The 17,926-nt window shown below is 45.5% G+C and overlaps 1 protein-coding gene across 5 annotated transcripts in view; it reads right to left on the reverse strand.

The window, feature by feature from the left end:
* Txnrd2 (thioredoxin reductase 2) overlaps positions 1-3,601 on the reverse strand; it is a 66,551-nt gene extending 62,950 nt beyond the window's left edge. For 2 of the 5 annotated variants that reach the window (XM_047561827.1, XM_047561826.1), the window contains exon 1: positions 3,479-3,596. In XM_047561827.1, coding sequence (XP_047417783.1) covers positions 3,479-3,584 — 106 coding nt within the window. In that variant the 5' untranslated portion in view covers positions 3,585-3,596. Of the gene's footprint in view, positions 1-3,478 lie in introns of all 5 variants that reach the window. The other 3 variants (XM_047561828.1, XM_047561825.1, XM_047561824.1) reach the window with 3 other exon arrangements.
* Between the last annotated feature and the right edge of the window lie 14,325 nt (positions 3,602-17,926).

Consider the following 17,926-nt stretch of genomic DNA (forward strand, 5'->3'; position numbering starts at 1 on the left):
ACCACACACACCCTGACAGCACTTCTCAAAACTTATCCTTCAGTGTTCTGAGTCAAACAGAACTAAAATATTTTCCTTGAGTTCATGTTCATTTCAATTGTAAAGGTGATCCTTTGTTAGAAGTTAGCAAGAAGAAAAGTATAGTCCCCACCACAGGGAAGTCCGGGATACACAGAGGTATCTCAGTGTGCCAGACTGCATGCTGAGGTCTGGGAGGGAAAGGACCCTGGGCACCAGTACAGCTGCCTGAGCTCAGGCTTCCTCCCTGGGATTCCTTTTGGGTTTGCCCAATGTGGCCTCAGAGGAAGCCTACACCACAGCTCACTCACAGCACAGAGGGCTGCTCAGAGCCTTTCTGACCTGTTGGCCCTCCCATCCCTGCACTCTGCAAGCTGCTGTATGAAATGCAGGCAAGAAACAGCCAAAGTGGGTGGGTAGAGATGAAGGATGGAGAGGAGGAAGGAGAAGGGAGAAGAACTCTAACATGAGCCTGAAATTGGGGATACCCAGCACTAGGTATCAGGCCACTCCTTTATCAAGGAAGGAATAACAGAAAAGTACCAGGGTAAGGGCATTGTGGGAATGGTGACCAGGGTAGAATATAAACAAACAGTGCCTTCAGCCCCTCTGCAGACATGAGCCTGCCTGAAATGCCATCCTGAAGATTTGGCCACTGTTCCCCGGCAAGGACCAGTGGTCCCATGACCAAAGTGCCTGCCACTCAAGGTTAGGGCATCTTTCCCCACCAGCATCAAAACCTAGCATCTGTGGGGAGAAAGTTGCACCTGTCTTCGCAGTCACCAGACCTCTTGGTCTGGCAAGGATACAGAGGATATGCTGGGGCTCCCATGCCCCTCATGGTCCCTGACTGTGCTAACAGGGCCTGTGTTCTTACAGGAATACAGAACTGGAGGCTTGCAACCAGCCTGCCCTACAACTAGACCCACTCGAGGTTCTGTTCAGCAGCCAGCATTTGAATGTGTGTACACAAAGGAGTCACAGCTAATTCAAGCAGCCAGTAGAAAGCACACCCAATTCCATCCATGTTCAAGGATCCTGAAAAGGTCTAACAGGTTGTAAATTATTCTGATGGCTTTGGTATGAGCCAAGAGAACCAAGGACAACTGGTGGTGGAAGCCACAGGGCTCTAGGAAGCACGAAAATACAGGTCAGGGTCTCTCTCCTCTCCTGCTGCTTGGTATGGGGTTGCTGCAGGGGTGGGTGTGGAGGTCTTAAAGGGTTGAGGGTGGGGGCAGCAAGGCTTTGCCTTGGAGGGTCCTACTTTCCATTGCAAATACCTGTCCTTCCTGTAACCAGAGCAAGTTGTCCAGAGTTGTCCTGCCCTAAAGTCCTCTGCCTGCCCACTATCAGCCAGCAGACAGGACTGGCTGCTGTGAACTGTGGACTTATCTTGGGTCATTTGCTATTTCCCTGTGCGTACTTCTCAGCCTGATTAGCACTTGAAAGAGGCCCTGCAGGAAAGCAGTTTGCAAGTGCAAGATAATCTATCTTTAAGTACTTGGGAGGCTTTGAGTAACCTGCTGAGGGCAAGGACTCCAAAGGTGGATGGGGTGGGACTGGGCAGCAGGTATTACCTGATGGGAAAACTTACATCCTGGCCTTCATCCACTTGGACCAAGTACTACCTCCCTGCCCACAGGGCTTGACCCCAGAATGTGTGTTTGCCTCATCTCTACTTTCTGACCACATTATTCTTTAGTTTTCTGCCCCTTTCTGGATCCAGTGCCTGGTACTGGGCCAGCAAAGAACAGGAGCCCAGTGAGTGTGGCAAAGACCAAGTGGTGCAATTCTCCAACAAGGGTAGGAAGACTTCCAGGAGGTTCCTGTGCAGCTGTTCTTCCTGCTTCAAGCTCTTTCCTGTCAGTAGGTGTTGGGGACAGGTGACTCCAGCAGTGTTGTCATTCTAGTTCCCATTTAGGAGTTATATCAGTCATCCCCTCAAGCTCAAAACAGCAGATGTTCCTTCTCTAAAAGGAGAAGCTGTGAGGCTGAAATGGAGGAGACTCAAGATAGGACTCTGGAGTCATCATGGGGGGTTGGCACCTTCTCGGGCCTAGTTTATGACTACAAAAGGCCCTGGTGGCTTCCAACTACTGCCAGAATTCCCTGGGCTCCAGGAACAGAATTCTCAGGGCAGCAGTGCCTCCTGACCAGCTGGAAATGAAATGCCCTGCCCCAAGGCCACAGTTACCTAGCAGCCTGAAGAGCCCTGGGTGTGTGACCACAAGCACAGCTCCTATTAATGATCGTTTAACGCCACCAAACAGGGTGGTAACTTAATACTAGTGCATTTAATCCATGAGTGTTCCTACCTGACATATGCAACAAGAAGGCTCTAAAAGACACACAGCCCTTTCCAAAGTTACAGGAGTTAGCAAAGGTAACCTGCAAGAGCAGTCCTAGGTCCCTCAGGTTCCTCCAGGTTTTTACCTCAGGAGGTAGGTGGTGAACACCTCCTGGGGCTCTGTGGGGACACCTTCACCTTCAGTCCCAAGGCATCCCAAGGTCCCAACACTAACAGCTCTGCCCATTCATATATGCAGTCAACTGCAATTCCTCCTGAATTAACTGCTGGCCAAGAAGCAGCCACTCTGCTTCCCAGGCAGCCATTTCTGTAACAATGCCATAACGTGTCCTTACTCACACCCCCAAATACTCACTACCAGTGGGGAGAGTTGAGCTCTGTCACTGGAGTCCAAGAGGCAGTGCTGGGGCAGTGGGTGGGGTGGGGGTGGGGGTGTAACTGTGCAGGTTCATGCTTGGGATTGGCATTACCATCCCAGATGTGGTGGAACTGTTGCCAGTTCTGTAGGGTGCAGTGTGAACTGTTCTGAGTGACGTGGTGTCCATCCTCTGCACATAGACTTATTGTGGTGGTGAGTTCTTTTAAGTTTATATCAAATTGTCTGCTTTTAGCCTGCAGTGCTTTTTCAGATTCTGATGGGGCAGGACAGCTGCAAGACAACTCAAGTCCCAATAAGGATCTAGATTTCGGGCCACCTGAAGTTAATAAATAATCATTAACTTGGTCAACGAGGCTCAGTCCTTCCCCAAGGCTCTTGGAGGTTGCAGGTACAGCTAGCACAGGAGAACTGCCGGCAAGCCCACCAACCTCAGCTTCCCCATCTGAGCAAGTCTGACTTCTACCCTGTGTGACCTACTCATGGATCATGGGTAAGTCTCACTCCTATCCTGTGCTCCTCCCAGGCGTGCGCTGACACCCCCACATCAACACCCCCAGTACGGATACCCCTTCCCCACGACGGTAATACTCCCATGTGGACACATACACTACCCGTGGTCAGGGCTGGAACGCCCGCCCCCCGCGGGGACATCCCCAAGTAGACACCGAGTAGACACCGATGCACGACACCCTGTTCCCGGTCACGCGGACACAGCCACGTGGACTCCCCCGCCCCCAGCCTCTGAGCCTCTGTCGCCCCCAGACCCACCCTACCTGCCGCGCCCCGAGCCGCACCCCGAGCCCCTCCCGCCAAGGCCTGCGTCCGCCACCGGAAGCGCCGGCCAGGACCCCGCAGCGCCGCCGCCATCGCCGCCATCATTTCGGGACCTCTCAGCTGCCGGGGCTGCCCTCCGCGTTGCCTGCGCGCGGCGCGTCTGGCAGTCCAGGGCGCGCAGCCTTGTGCGAGGTGAGTAAGCTGGTGAGCTAAGGGATGGCCTTGTGGGTGGGGGATTCGGCCCGCGGTGAAGGGGTCGGATCTTGCGTTGTGGTGGCGGGGGTCTCCGGACCTGGGTTGGGGATTCCAACCTGAACTGGGGAATTTGGGCCGGGGTGTAGGAATCTGCTCTTGGGCGTGGGTCTACGGACCTGGGTTGGAAGATATATTTAAGGTGGGGAGTTTGGGATGAATGGGAAATTTAGATAGCCGTTAAGGGACCTAATATTGGGTGGGGGTCTCTGGACAGGGACTGGGTGCCAGACTCCGTGTGTATGTGCATGTGTGTATGTGTGTGTGTGTTTGTGTGTGTGTGTAGGAGGGAAGTGGGTATTTGAAGTTCTGTGCTGGAGTTGGAGGCCCGAGTCAAGGGCAGGAAATCAGTTCTACCATGGTTGGGGATCAAGACCTCCAGACTGAAAGGATGGGGCCTGTCCCTGGAGCAGGTCTTGACCTGATGATGTGGCAAGGCCAGGGCCTGATCCTTTGGAGGGTCCCACTTGGTCCTTAGGGATCAGAACCTCAGAGCAGAGTTTTAGGGAACCAGGAAGAGCACAGTGATCTTCTCAATAGATGACCACTTGGAGGCCTTGGGGACCCCCCCACCCCCATGGCCTTTCCATGCAAGCAAAGGACTTCCTAACTTGAAAGGGGCCCACTGGAGAACAGGATCCACGAAGGCTGAATCTGTGTGTCATGCAGGAGCCTCCCCACACCTGCCCTGCTAGCCGATCAGTATTTCAGATTTTTCCAGCCAGGGGTTTTGGTGCCCTGTTGTATTTATTAAATATGATTTTTCCATACCTCAGTACTTGCTGCCCCCTGGAGGGACTCTGGGGGACTCTGCAAGGCTCAATGAAGAGGACAGCATATCACAGAGAAATACAAGAAGACAGGAGTTAATGGCAAAAAACATAATTTACTCAGAAACTAGTAATAGTAGGGGAAAAAGTTGAGCTCCATTCTTATTTGTGCAGAGGTGACTGAGTGTTTCTCAGGGGTTAGGGGGAGTGTGGGCTGCAATAGGGTCAGGGACTTAAGTATTTGTAAATACTTAAGTATTGACAAATATCAGGGAAGAAAGATTGGTCCCTGGGGAAGCCATCTGGGTTTGCTGCTGGGAAATGGAAGTTAGATGCCTGTCTTCCCATAGAAGCTGGGAGAAGGTCCCTGTCTTTAGCTGTTGGCTATAACGAACAGGAAATTTGTTTAGCATTCTTGACTTTTCTCAGGCAGGCACTTTGAGGGGGTTAGGGCTATCCTAGGGATGTAGGCATGGCTATTAGAAACTTAGTATTTAGAAGGAGCCTAAATGTTTGGAGTTTGGACAAAGAGGATCTTGTCAGTGCTCCTCTTGTTAAAGAAACAGAATGTTCCATAACCTTTTGTTTGTGAAGGACTAGCTGAAGGAGGATGAAGATATTTGCTAGATGACAAGTGATCAGGTATTTAATAAGGGCATTTCTGTGAAAATAGAAAAATAAAGATTAATGGTTACAGTTGACCTATAAACCCAGCTTTTTTTTTTTTTTTTTTGGTACCAGGGATTGAAGTCAGGGATACTTAACCACTGAGCCACAACCGTAGCCTTTTTTTAATTTTTTAAGACAGGGTCTTGCTAAGTTACTTAGGGCCTCACTAAGTTGCTGAGACTGGCTTTGAACTTGTCATCCTTCCCCATGCTGGGATTATAGGCATGTGCCCAAATCCAGCTTTTTGACTAGCAGTGTGTTGAGATTTCTAGGTGTCTAACTCTTAAGTGTCTTTTAAGTGGTAGAATGTTGACAGCAGTAGCAACTTGATGGATTGCCCAGGTTTTGTAGTCTGAGTGTATGTGGTGAAGGCATAGACATCAGTGTCAGCATTATAGTTATTTCTTGGAGCAGAGCATGGAACTTGCAGGAGTTGGAGAGGACTTCTGTGTGGCTCATGTGGCACAGCTCCAGGCATGAAGGTTGCACATAGACTATTTAGTGTGGCAGTGAGTTCTTTGAAGTTTATATCGAATTGTCTGATGTCTTAGCCTGCAGTGCTTTTTCAGATTCTGATGGGGCAGCACAGCTGCAATACAACTTGAGTCCCAATAAGGATCCTGATTGTCAGGTTTTTGTTCTCAGTAACACCAAGTCAGGACGGAAGGAGAAAAATCGAAAACAATATTTTGGAGACCTGTAGCCAGACATTGAAGGAAAGTGTAACTGAGTATTTAAAGGCCAACAAAATGCATAAGAAGGGCTGGGGATATAGCTCAATTGGTAGAGTGCCTCTCTTGCCCAAAGACCTAGGTTCAATCCCTGGCACAGAGGAAAAAAAGTATAAGAAGTTAAGATCCAACCCAATTTACAGGTAGATCATAAACCTTCAAAGATATTGAAAAAGATCACAATCTGATAACCCATAACGGTGTATTATACTTCTCCATCAAAACATAAAAATAATCTCTCTTTGAGCAAAGATAATCAAAAGCACAATTTTTCCCCCCTGTACTGGGGTTTGAACCCAGGTCCTTGAACATGCTAGACAAGTGTTCTGCCACTGAGCTAAACCCCCAGCCCTAGAGAAGGGCTTTTTGTTGTTGTCGTTGTTGTTGTTTTTTGCTGGTGCTGAAGAGTCACAGTCTCATGCATGCTCATCTTCTGCATGCACTTTTCTGCTGAGCTACACCCCCAGCCCCTATACCTAATTTTTGTTTTGACCCCAAGTGTCACGAACCCATGAAATTCTCAACTGGAATTCTGGAGAACCTGGCCTAGCCCAGTGGCATGGTCTCAAAGGTATTTAAGCGGGGCTGGGGAGATAGCTCAGTCGGTAGAGTGCTTGCCTTGTAAGCACAAGGTCTTGGGTTCAATCCCCAGCACCCAAAAAAAAAAAAAAAAAAAGGTATTTAAGCAATGCCTTCAGAAGCCTGTGCCTCAGAGTAGCCTTCATAGACCTTTCCATGTATTGGAGATGAAACACTTTGGCCTGTAGTTGATCATAAGAGCTTTTAAGAAAGCATCAGACTAAAACAGCTATTTGTGATGATTAAAGACTGAATATGAGGTGATTAAAGATTTAATAACAGTTCTGTACAAAATAACACAAAATTGTGTTTGTGACCCTCAATATTTTATTTATATATATTTTTTTGCGGTGCTGGGGATTGAACCCAGGGCCTTGTGCTTGCGAGGCAAGCACTCTACCAACTGAGCTATCTCCCCAGCCCAATATTTTAAATAATAATTGGAATTATGACATATGACTGCTAACATTATATGAGGACATATAAGGAGCATTCACAAATTTCTTGGGACTTTATCCAACTTCCGAGGTCCTTAAATTAATTTTTTCCCATACAAATATAACCTGGGAAAGGTTAAACAACATTTTTTTTTTTCTTTTTGCAGTGCTGAGGATTTAACTTATGGCCTCATAAACTCTACCATTGCACTATATCCCCAGTCCTAACTTGGTTACCTATTTTATTGAAATGACAATGAAAAATCATTGAGATCATTATGACAGGGATGGAGAATGTAGCTTAGTTGTAGAGCTTGACTGACATGAACCGAGGTGGGGTTTTCAATCTACCATACTAACAAAAGATTATGACATAATTAAAAGATAAAAGTAAATGTAAACAATAACCTGAATGAGAAAGACTAACTCTCTTAATATCGAGAAGACTGTTGAGAAGACTTAGGTAATCAGGATAGGATAATGATTGCATGAAACACAGGAACTTATTTTGATATGATAAAGAATCCATTTATACCCTAGGCAGATTGTTCAAAAAGTAAAAAAAAAAAAAAAACTGAGCACAGTGGTGCCTGCCTGTAATCCCAGTGACTTAGGAGACTGGACAGGAGGGTCTCAAATTCAAGGCCAGCCTCAGCAAATTAGCACAGACCCTATCTCAAAAACAAAACAAGCGGGCTCAGTGATGCACACCTTAATCCAGCAGCTCGGGAGGCTGAGGCAGGAGGATTAGGAGTTCAAAGCCAGCTTCAGCAAAAAAGTGAGGTGCTTAGCAACTCAGTGAGACCCTGTCTCTAAATAAAATACAAAATAGAGCTGGGGATGTGGTTCAGTGGTGGAGTGCCCCTGAGTTCAATCCCAGTACCAAAATAAAAACAAAAAACAGTAGGTGCTAGGGACTGGAGACAAATGGGGGTATAGTTTAGGGTAGAATACTTGCCTAGCTTGGTTAAGTTCCTGAATTCAGTTCCTAGCATGGTTTAAAAAAAAGCAGGCCAATAATTCAGGGAATGTTTTGTTTTGTTTTGGTACTGGGGATTGTACACAGAGACACTTTACCACTGGACTACATCCCCAGCCCTTTTAAATTTTTTTGAGATAAATTCTCACTAAGTTGCTGATACTGTCCTGGAACTTGTGTTCCTCCTGTCTTGGCCTCCTGAGTCTCTGGGTTACAGGCATGTGCCACTGTGCCCAGCAAGTTTGTTGTTTTAACAAAGAGAAAAACAAACTCTAGTTTTTTACATCAGTACACGGTTGATAGTAAAACTCATCTTAAAAAAAAAAAAAAAACTTTATATGCAAATCCACTTAATCCTAGCCAACTTTGAGCTTGAAACATAAAATCCCTTTTCTGCAAACCTACAACTTTCTATATCCACTCAGGATTTTTCTTGTACTTTCCCTCTTTCTTATTTCACTTTTAGATAAAATTTCTCTCCTCCCCTTAACAAAAACACATTCTACATTCTTGGCAAAGTTTTCATGTTAGAACACATCCTGTTTTGTTTGCACAATTGTTTGCCTTTACTTTTTTTCTCTATATATTTTTATACCTTTATTTTATTTTATTTTGTGGTGCTGAAGATTGAACCCAGTGCCTACCACTAAGCTACAACCTCAGCCCTGCTTTTACTCTTATTTTTAGTAGTTTTGTCATTATATATATAAAATGATGTATATTTTTTTCCCAGTGGTAGTGCTGGGATGAAACCCAGGACCTAGGCAAGCACTCTACCACTGAACTATATACCCCCAGCCCATAATTTTTGACCATTAGTAACTTGTACCTTACAGAGAAAACAAGGAAGTGGACAATTGCGAATTTATTATACACCAGTATCAGTAGTAGATTAGCACATTTTATGAATAAGAGACTGAAAACACAGTTCTTGTCCCTAGTAATTAGGACAAGGTTTTGAGAAAAAGGAAAAAGAAGTTTTATTGATTTGCTAGCAAATGAGAAGGCAGCAGACTCTTGTCTCAGAGGTGATTGCAATTCTATCAGGGGGAGCATAGGGCTTTTAAACAGGGGATACAAAGGCTGAGTTCATATGTGCGTATCAGCACTCATAATTCATATCCAAATGGTAGCCTTGAGAGATAACTGTTTCTTAGATCCCCTGGTACCAGCTCCCTAGTCTGAATTTCTTCATTCCTGTGGTCAGTGAACCAAAGGAAGGACAGATAACTTGGTGTAGGATAGGAGGACTTTTAATCTTGCTTTCCCTGAAGTTAGGGGGAAGAGGAAGAAAAAAAATCTCAGTTTTAAAATAAACTACCCTCTCAAACAACAAAGTTCATATTCAAAGCACGAAGTGGACCCACAATACATGAAAGGGACTGTTACAAATACACTATCTTATAACAGCTAGAGGCATTGCTTTTTATAGTATAATTTTTTTGTATTCATGGTCCTGGGAATTAAACCCAGGAGAACCCCCAGTCCTTTTATTTTCTTTTTTAATTTTGAGACAGAGTCTCTCAAAGTTGACAAGATTGGCTTCAAACTTGTATTCCTCCTGCCTCAGCCTCCTCAGTAGCTGGAATAACAGGTGTGCAACACTGGTCTGTAGGCATTTTTTTTTTTTTAATGTAGAAAGAACATTATTTCTTCTTGAACTTATTAACTAACCCAAATATCTAACTTCTCTGTATCATATAACAATAAGAAGCCAGGACTGGGGGTGGAGCTCAGTGGTAGAATGCTTTCCCTGGTTTCCATGGAGCAGAAAAAGCCAAAAGCATATAAACTTAGGCTTAATAATGAGTGTTTCAGCACTTTGTCTTCTTTTAGGAATTATTTAGGGCTGGGTGCAGTGGCACATGCCTGTAATCCCAGTGATTTGGGAGGCTGAGCAGGAAGATTGTGAGTTCAAGACCAGCCTCAGCAGTTTAGTGAGAACTGTCTTAAAATTAAAAAAAAAAAAAAAAAGAAAAAAGAAAAGGGCTAAGGATGTAGCTCAGTGGTAGAATGCCCCTGGGTTCAATCTCCTGTACTGCCAAAAAAAGAAAAAGTAAGAAAGAAAGAAAGAAATTATTTAAGCAGTGGAGGTGTGACTCAGTAGTAGAGCAAGTGCTTAGCATGCAGAAAGCCCTGGGTTAATCCCCAGCCCCCCAAAAAAGAAATTATTTAGCTATTCAATGAATATCTATTATGTAACTATCTTAGCATAACACAGGTTACAAGTTATGAAAAAGATTTTTGGAAACTTTTTAGGCAGACATAAGACATAATTCACAAAATACAATTTATATGAGAAATTGTTCTCTCTTCTCCATTTATATTTTTATTTTGACTTTTTCTTTTTTTGGAGGGGTCCAGGGTATTGAATCCAGGTATGCTTTGCCACTGAGCTGCATCCCCAACCATTTTTATTTTTTATTATGAGACAGTGTCTCACTAAGTTGCCGAAGCTGACCTCAAGCTTGGGATCTTCTTGCCTTAGCCCCCTAAGTCACTGGAATTACAGGCATGTGCCACTGTGGCCATGTGTTTCTGACAAATTAAGGGTTATCTGCTCATTGTGAGGCTAAAGCTTTCCACCAGTATTTATGGAGAAAAACTTTTTTGCCCTGATATATGATCTTACAGAGGTCATGGTCTAAATATCTATTTCCAATTAGGTTTTTCAATTTTTTTTTTTTTTTTTTTTTTTGTGCTGGGGATTGAACCTATGACTTTAGACATGCTAAGCATGCAGTCTACCACTGAGTTACATTGCTACCCTTCCAGGGAGTTTTTTCCTTCTTCTTGTTCAGCTTCAAGTGGTTGCTTTTAGGGAACCCTGTGTCCCTTGAGAGCCCCTGTTGGGGAAAGGGGCTTAAAGTTTCAGAGACTGTCCAGAGTTGAAGAACTGGGATGGGAAATGAAAGATTGGGACAGAGGGGTAGAAGAGATGGGGGCTTGAAAGAGGATATATCGAATGATGTAAGGAAGCCAAAAGGAAGATAGAAGATGGTAGAAGGAGGAAGGAGGGGGCTGGGGATATAGTTCAGTGGTAGAGCATGTATGAGACCCTCAGTTCAATCCCTGCCCCTTCTCCCTAAAAAAAAAAAAAAAAAAAAAAAAAAAGGATTGGGACGGGGGTGCATGAGTAATGGAAAAGGAGGAGCCAGCTAGGGGAAATCTTAAATTTCCCAAAAAAGCCATTGATGTTCCAAATTAACCTTGGTAGTCATGTCAGCACGGAGAGGACAGAGTTATTTTTGGTAGTTTTATTTTCATACATTGAGTAGAAGTAGTGACAGAGTGTACAGAAGCTCAAGTAGGAGTGTGTAGTTGACCAAGAAGTTCCCATGGGAGGAGCAGGAAGAAATAAGGAGAACTAGGGGCTTCCAAGGATCGTGGAGGGAGGATCTTCCAGCCCTGGATGAATCATCACTTGAAACAGAGCCAGAAGACTTTTCAACCCCAAAGGTGCTTAGCAAAAAGCCTCCACTCAGCCACTGAGGTGGTGCACATCTGTAATCCTAGCCCCTTTGGAGACTGAAGCAGGAGGATCACAAGTCCAAGGCCAGCCTCAGTAATTTAGTAAGGCCCTAAGTGACTCAGTGAGACCCTGTCTCAAAATTAAAAACAACAACAAAAAAAAACAGCTGGGGATGTGTAGCTCAGTGGTAGTGTGCCCCTAGGTTCAACCCCTGGGGGGGGGGGAGAAGAGAGAAGAGAGAAGAGAGGAGAGAGGAGAGAGGAGAGAGAGAGGAGAGAGAGGAGAGAGAGAGAGAGGAGGGAGGGAGGGAGAGAGAGAGAGAGAGAGAGAGAGAGAGAGAGAGAAAGAGCGAGAGGAGAAAGAGAGAGGGGAGAGAGAGAGAAGAGAGAGAGGAGAGAGAGAGAGAGAGAGAGAGAGAGGAGAGAGAGAGAGAAAGAAAGAAAGAAAGAAAGAAAGAAAGAAAGAAAGAAAGAAAGAAAGAGCGAGCAGTTGTTCTCAGCCATATGGCATCAGACATTTGTTTGGCACCTTGGACTAGGAGGGGGGTTCACCATGGACTGCCCAGTTGAGCAAGCAAACCTGTGGTGGCACATAAGTTTTTGAGCATGCTCAGAGACCCAGTGGTCCTAATCCAGATCAGAAATGTGGTCTGGTTAAAGTAGTAAGGACAGAAAATATTTCGTGACTGCTGATGGTAGGGGAAAGAGCTAGGCTTCATTCTGACTTGAACAGAAGCACCTGACATTTTAAAGAGAGAATTAAGGAGTAGGAAGGAGGGGCTTGAAGAGAAGCGGAAATTGACGAAAGAAGGGAAGGATGACAAAGCACAGTGGCACACAACTATAATCCCAGCCACTTAGGAGGCTGAGGCACAAGGATTACAAGTTTGAGGCCAGCCTGGGCAATTTATGAGACCCTGTCTAAAAATAAAAAAGGGCTGGGAGTATATAGCTCAGTAGGTTCAATCCCTGTTATAGTCAATTTTTTTTGCTGCTATTTTTTTGCTGACTAAAAGAGCTAAGAACAATTTTAGAGTAGGAAAAGTTTATTTGGGGGCTCATGGTTTCAGAGGTCTCAATCCATAGAAGGCTGGCTCCATTCCTTGGGGCTTGAGGTGAGGCAGAACATCATGGTAGAAGAGTTTGGCAGAGGGAAGTGGCACACATGATGATCAGGAAGCAGAGAGAGACTCTACTTGCCAGATACAAAATATATACCCCAAAGGCATGCCCCAATGACCCACCTCCCTCAGGGGATTAATTCACTGATTGAGTTAAGGCTATCATAACCTAATCATTTCTCCTCTAAACCTTCTTGCATTGTCTTTCACATGAGCTTTTGGGGGACACCTCACATTCAAACAATAACAATACCACACCCAAAATAAAAAGAGGAAGAAAAAGAAAAAAGGGGGGCTTATTTTTATTTTGTTTATTTTTTTGTTTTTTTCAGGTCGGTCTATGGGAAACACATCTGGGTTTGCTACTCTAATTTATGAAGTTTACGCTCCTGGGTGGGGATGTAGCTAAGTGGTAGAGTACTTGCTTAGCATTATGTGAGACCCTGGGCTGAATCCCCATCATTGCAAAAAATAAATAAATAAATAAATAAGATAAGATAAGAAAAGAAAAGCAAGACTCCTACACTCCCACAGAAGCTGGGAAACAGGGAGCTCTGACTTCAGGTGTAGCTGCAACAGACTGGAAATTTGTTTGCAACCTTTTCTCAGGTAGTCACTTTGAGGAGGCCTAGAATCATCCTAGGAACGTGACTTTGAGCTGTTAGAAATTCTGTTCAGGTTTGTTCAGATCTGCATGGGCCAATGTTGAGGGTTCAATGTTGAGGAATCTGGAAGAAGTTTGCTAAGGGAGAAAATGTTTGTCAAGGCTACTGCAATGATGGGGCCTCGCTGGTAGATGTGACAGAACCATCCATTCTTTGAAAAATGGAATAAAGATGTCAGAATCAGAATTTAGTGGACTACTTCCAGTCCAGCCCAGAGCCCAGGGTAGCTGCTGGAGCATTGTTCAAAGTGCTCAGGAGATGCCAAATCAGAGCAAGCATCTGTTGTTGGTCTGTTGAGACTGGCCTATGGGGCAGGTGGCTGACCTGATCATCACCCCAGTACATTTATCCAGGCTATTTTTTGTCCTCACCTTAGAAAGACCCCTATTCTCTCTTTCCTTTCCACGTATGGATCCTCCAACCTAAGGCCTGTGCCTTGCTGGGTGCCAAGAAGACAGCCATGTTCCTAGTACATGAGTCTTGACCAGAGTGGTTGGCTCTATTGTGGGGTTCTCCCGAGAAGCAGGTGCCAAGGCAGGATCAGGTGTGATTGAAGAATGCCTGTGAAGGATGGAAGGGCATGTTAGACCATGATACAGGTCTGACCATTCTTGTTCCGTTCTAACCTATGGAGATCCAGCTCTTATTTCCTTAGACAGGTTATGGTCTCTCTTGCAACAGCTTACCTCTGCTGTGACTTGTAAGAACAAGCCATTGACAACACATGAATGAGTGAGCTACATTCTGCTCCCATAGGGCTTTACTCAGGTGACAAAGAGGCTGAGTTCTCTGACTTCCTCATCTTCCTTAGTGGAAGGTGTGAGACAGTGATGGAAGGGGTCATTGTCCAGAGTTCTACAAAAGAGAGAGGCCAGGCTCCCTGCTACAGAGGCCTGGAGACCGTGCCACAATCTGGATCTAATAGGGTATTTTGTAGCCTTTTTACTTCTAGTCTCTTCCTTAGATAGTCTGAGCCCAAGTGGAGTTAAGGGGTCAGCCCCTGGTCCACAGAAAGGACTTGGGGGTATAGCTCAATGGTAGAATACCCCAGGGTTCAATCCCCATTACCAAAACAGACAAACAAACCTATAGTAGCTCTCCTGGGATTACTGACCCCTGCCTTAGTCCACTTTTATCTTACAGGACCAGCCCCTCAAGTTCAGGGCTCTCATACCTGCTCCATATTTTGCTGTGAGTTTCTAGCCCTGTTCAGCAATCTTCAGGCAAGGCTCTCCCCAGCTTCCATGGAGGATCTGTACGCAGAGTGGGGCAACTTCTCTCTTTCAGTGCTCATGCTTCACCCCTTTCCCTGCTACTGTTCTGCTTGTCATCACACCTGTGGCTCTATACCTGTCTAAATGCTGGGCTGTCATTCCCATGAGGGTAGGACAAGGCATGCCCAAGCAGCAGCTGTTCTCAGGGTGCTGTCATTGGTTGTGTTCAGGAATGTAAAATACTTTTCAAATGGCAAGTGCTGCTGAAAAAAGACCCATTGCATCCATGTGTTGACCTGCTGTGGAAAACGGGGAACATATAGCCCTTTGAGTTCATTCTCAGGGAGGCTGACTATGACCCTTCCTGGAAACTGCCTGAGGTCACCTGTGCATGGCTGAGACTTTTCTTCCTGTTGCCTTTGGTAGCTGCATGCCCAAGCACCACCTCATCCCTCCTTGAAGTTCTGAATCAGAAGGACATGAATGAGCAGAGACTGGTGTGTTTGCTGCTCTTCAAACTGGGGTGTGGCGGGATGCAGCATAAGTAGCAGATTTCAGATCTTTCCAAATGAGCCAAAGTCACTTTGAGTTATTGTTCATGAATTTTTAAAAATGAACCTATAAACCAGGTCATTTACATATACATACATACAACAACATACATTTGTTGTATTTTAAAGGACTTTTGATTCTGTTGGTGCTTCCTTGCAGTATATTTGTGAAAAATGTTTACATCTCTTTAAGGAAAGACAGAAGATGTATAGCTCAGTGGTAGAGCCTTGCCTAGCAGATATGAGGGCCTGGCTTCAATCCCCAGCATGGCAGTAATTAAATAAGTAAATTTAAAAAAAAGAGAGAATCATCTAGGGATGTTAAAGATGAAAGAAAATACTAACCAGCTAACAAGTGATGAACTGTCTGGCTATGAAGCACAAAGAGAAACACAGAAAAGCATGGGCTGCCATTCTGGGCTCCAGGACCTACTTCGTGTGCTGGGCATGGGGTTTCTGGGTTGGGCACAGGGCTTGCCAATGTTGTCCTGAAGGCTGCATCATGAGGCCAGCTTCACACATCTCGGATGGACATCTTGTGTTTCTCACACACATACTTATGTCAGGCAGGTGCTAGGCACTGTGTGGACTTTTTTGGTGTGTGTGTGATATTGAACCTAATGCCTCACACTTGCCAAGCAAGTGCTCCATCACTGAGCCACACCCCCAGCCACACTGTGAGGACTCTTATTGTTCTTGTCCTCCATCATCCTGGAGACCTGGGACAATTACCCATTTTACAGAGGAAGAAATAGGCTTGACTGTGGGAGGATGTGCTGAATCCTATGGTACTACCCTTAAGACTGGGCTTGTGGCTGCCCTACCTCCAAGGTGGCCTCTGAGCCTCCCCTCTCAGCCTTCTTTTCCACAGATTGCTCAGTCTGCAAGGGCAACATTGACCTTGGAGGAAACAAAGCACAGGAGCTAGTGAGTGAGGGCAGAGGGTATCCAGTGCAGCAGAACCCTGGGAAAGCTTGCATCCAAACCTAAAGGACCCTTTGACTGCAAGAGACAACAGTAGCCTGACTGAAAATGACCTATGCAGAAAAAGTACAAGTTTTGTTTGCAGGCACAACATCTTGGCTCTCTTCCTGCAATTTCTTCCCCTTAAGGCGGCAGCTGAAGGCACTTAGAAGGTGGGCACTCAGCAGAGATATTGAGAGGCTGTTCTAGGGGGAGGTGGCTGCTACGTAGACAAACCTGGAACCTCTGTGTGTCTGTTGGGGGTTGGGGCATGGGATGGCACAGATCTGGAAAGTCTGGGAGCACATGGACATGTGGAAACGGTGACTCAAGCCCCTTGAACTCATCACCCCAGACAGCTTCACATTGAGTGTTTGTCCTGTCCTGTCCATGTCTGTTTAGGAAAAGGCCATGATAGTGAAAATCATCTGCCATCTGTCCCATATCAACTGTGGGCCTCATTGTGGGTAACTGTAAAATCCTTTGGATTGTCTTCAGAAGTGGAGTTGCCCAATTTCCTGATTCTTGGGAGCTACTAGAGCTGCTGGACATGCACTTGGGTGAGAATGGAACAGGGTCTAATAGAGTTCCCCCATCTCACCCAAGTGCAGATGTTTGTGCCAGACTGAAAGTGAAACACTGCCACAACTATTTGCAGAGCTGTTGACTCTGAGGGTCAGTAGCCTATCTTGACCCAAGGGTAACTGCCAAGCACCCTCTCCCTCAAAGTACGGGATCTTTTATGTTGCTTAAACTGGCCTTGAACTCCTGGGCTTAAATGATCCACCTGCCTCCACCCTGCAAGTGAGTAGGACTACAGGGATACACCACTATGGCTTTCTAACTGTCCCCAGGCATCTTAATTGCCCTCTTCAGGTCTCTGGGAGGACAGATAGTGATGGGAGTTGATGAGGGTTCACAGTTTGTTCTTGCAGGGATACTACCTAACCAGGCTTATGAGGATTTTTTTTTTTTTTTTTTTGGCGGTGCTGGGGATCAAACCCAGCGCCTTGTGTTTGCAAGGCAAGCACTCTACCGACTGAGCTATCTCCCCAGCCCCGGCTTATGAGGTTTTTAGGGGATGTTTGGGTGTTCCTTTTTTTTTCTGTTCTTTTTTTGGTACCCGGGATTGAACTCAAGGGCACTCAACCACTGAGCCACATCCCCAGCCCTATTTTGTATTTTATGTAGAGCACCTTGCCATTGCTGAGGCTGGCTTCGAACTCCTGATCCTCCTGATTCTTCTGCCTCAGCCTCTCCAGCTGCCGGGATTACAGGTGTTTGCCACCATACCCGCAGCTTGGGTGTTCTTCTTGCTGCTTTGGGAAGGAGGACCTGCCCCTTGCTCAGGTGCATATGCCATTTATGCAGAAAGGGATGTGGCTAATCCCTGAAGGCTGTTGATGCACATTTTAAGGGCCCATGGCAAGGTAGACCTTGGGATGGACAGATTCTTGCTGTGATAAAAATAGCCTCTTCCCCTGCCTCCAAGAAGGAAGATGGCATCTTTCCAAGGGGCATACTCTACCATCAGGCACAACTGGTGTGGACTGCAGTTTTTAGGCAGCCAAGATGATCTGGATGGCAGAGAGAGGTCCTCCTGAATGACTGAGTTCTCTGGGGAACTGGAAGCTGTAATTGTTTTTCTTGGTCTTGCTTCCTTATGGGGAATGGTATGTCCATTTTCCTTTTTTGAACAAGGAGGGCTTGGAGCAGGATTTGTTTTTAAAAATTTTATTCTCCTGCAGTGTTTTTCTTTCATTTTCTTTCTTCTTCTTCCTCCTTCCTCTCCCCTCCCCCTTCCCTCCCCCTCCTCTTCCTTTTTTTTTTTTAAATATTTTTTAGATGTTGATAGACCTCTATTTTATTCATTTATTTATATGTGGTGGTGCTGAGAATCGAACCCAGTGCCTCACACATGCTAGGCAAATGTTCTATAACTAAGCCACAAGCCCAGTCCCCTCCTTTCTTCTTCCTTTTTTTTTTTTTTTGCTGTGCTGGGAATGAATTCAGAACCTTGTGCATGGCAGGCAAGCACTCTTTCA

This window comes from Sciurus carolinensis, chromosome 8 (genome assembly GCF_902686445.1).
Source record: "Sciurus carolinensis chromosome 8, mSciCar1.2, whole genome shotgun sequence".
NCBI classification, from domain to species: domain Eukaryota; kingdom Metazoa; phylum Chordata; class Mammalia; order Rodentia; family Sciuridae; genus Sciurus; species Sciurus carolinensis.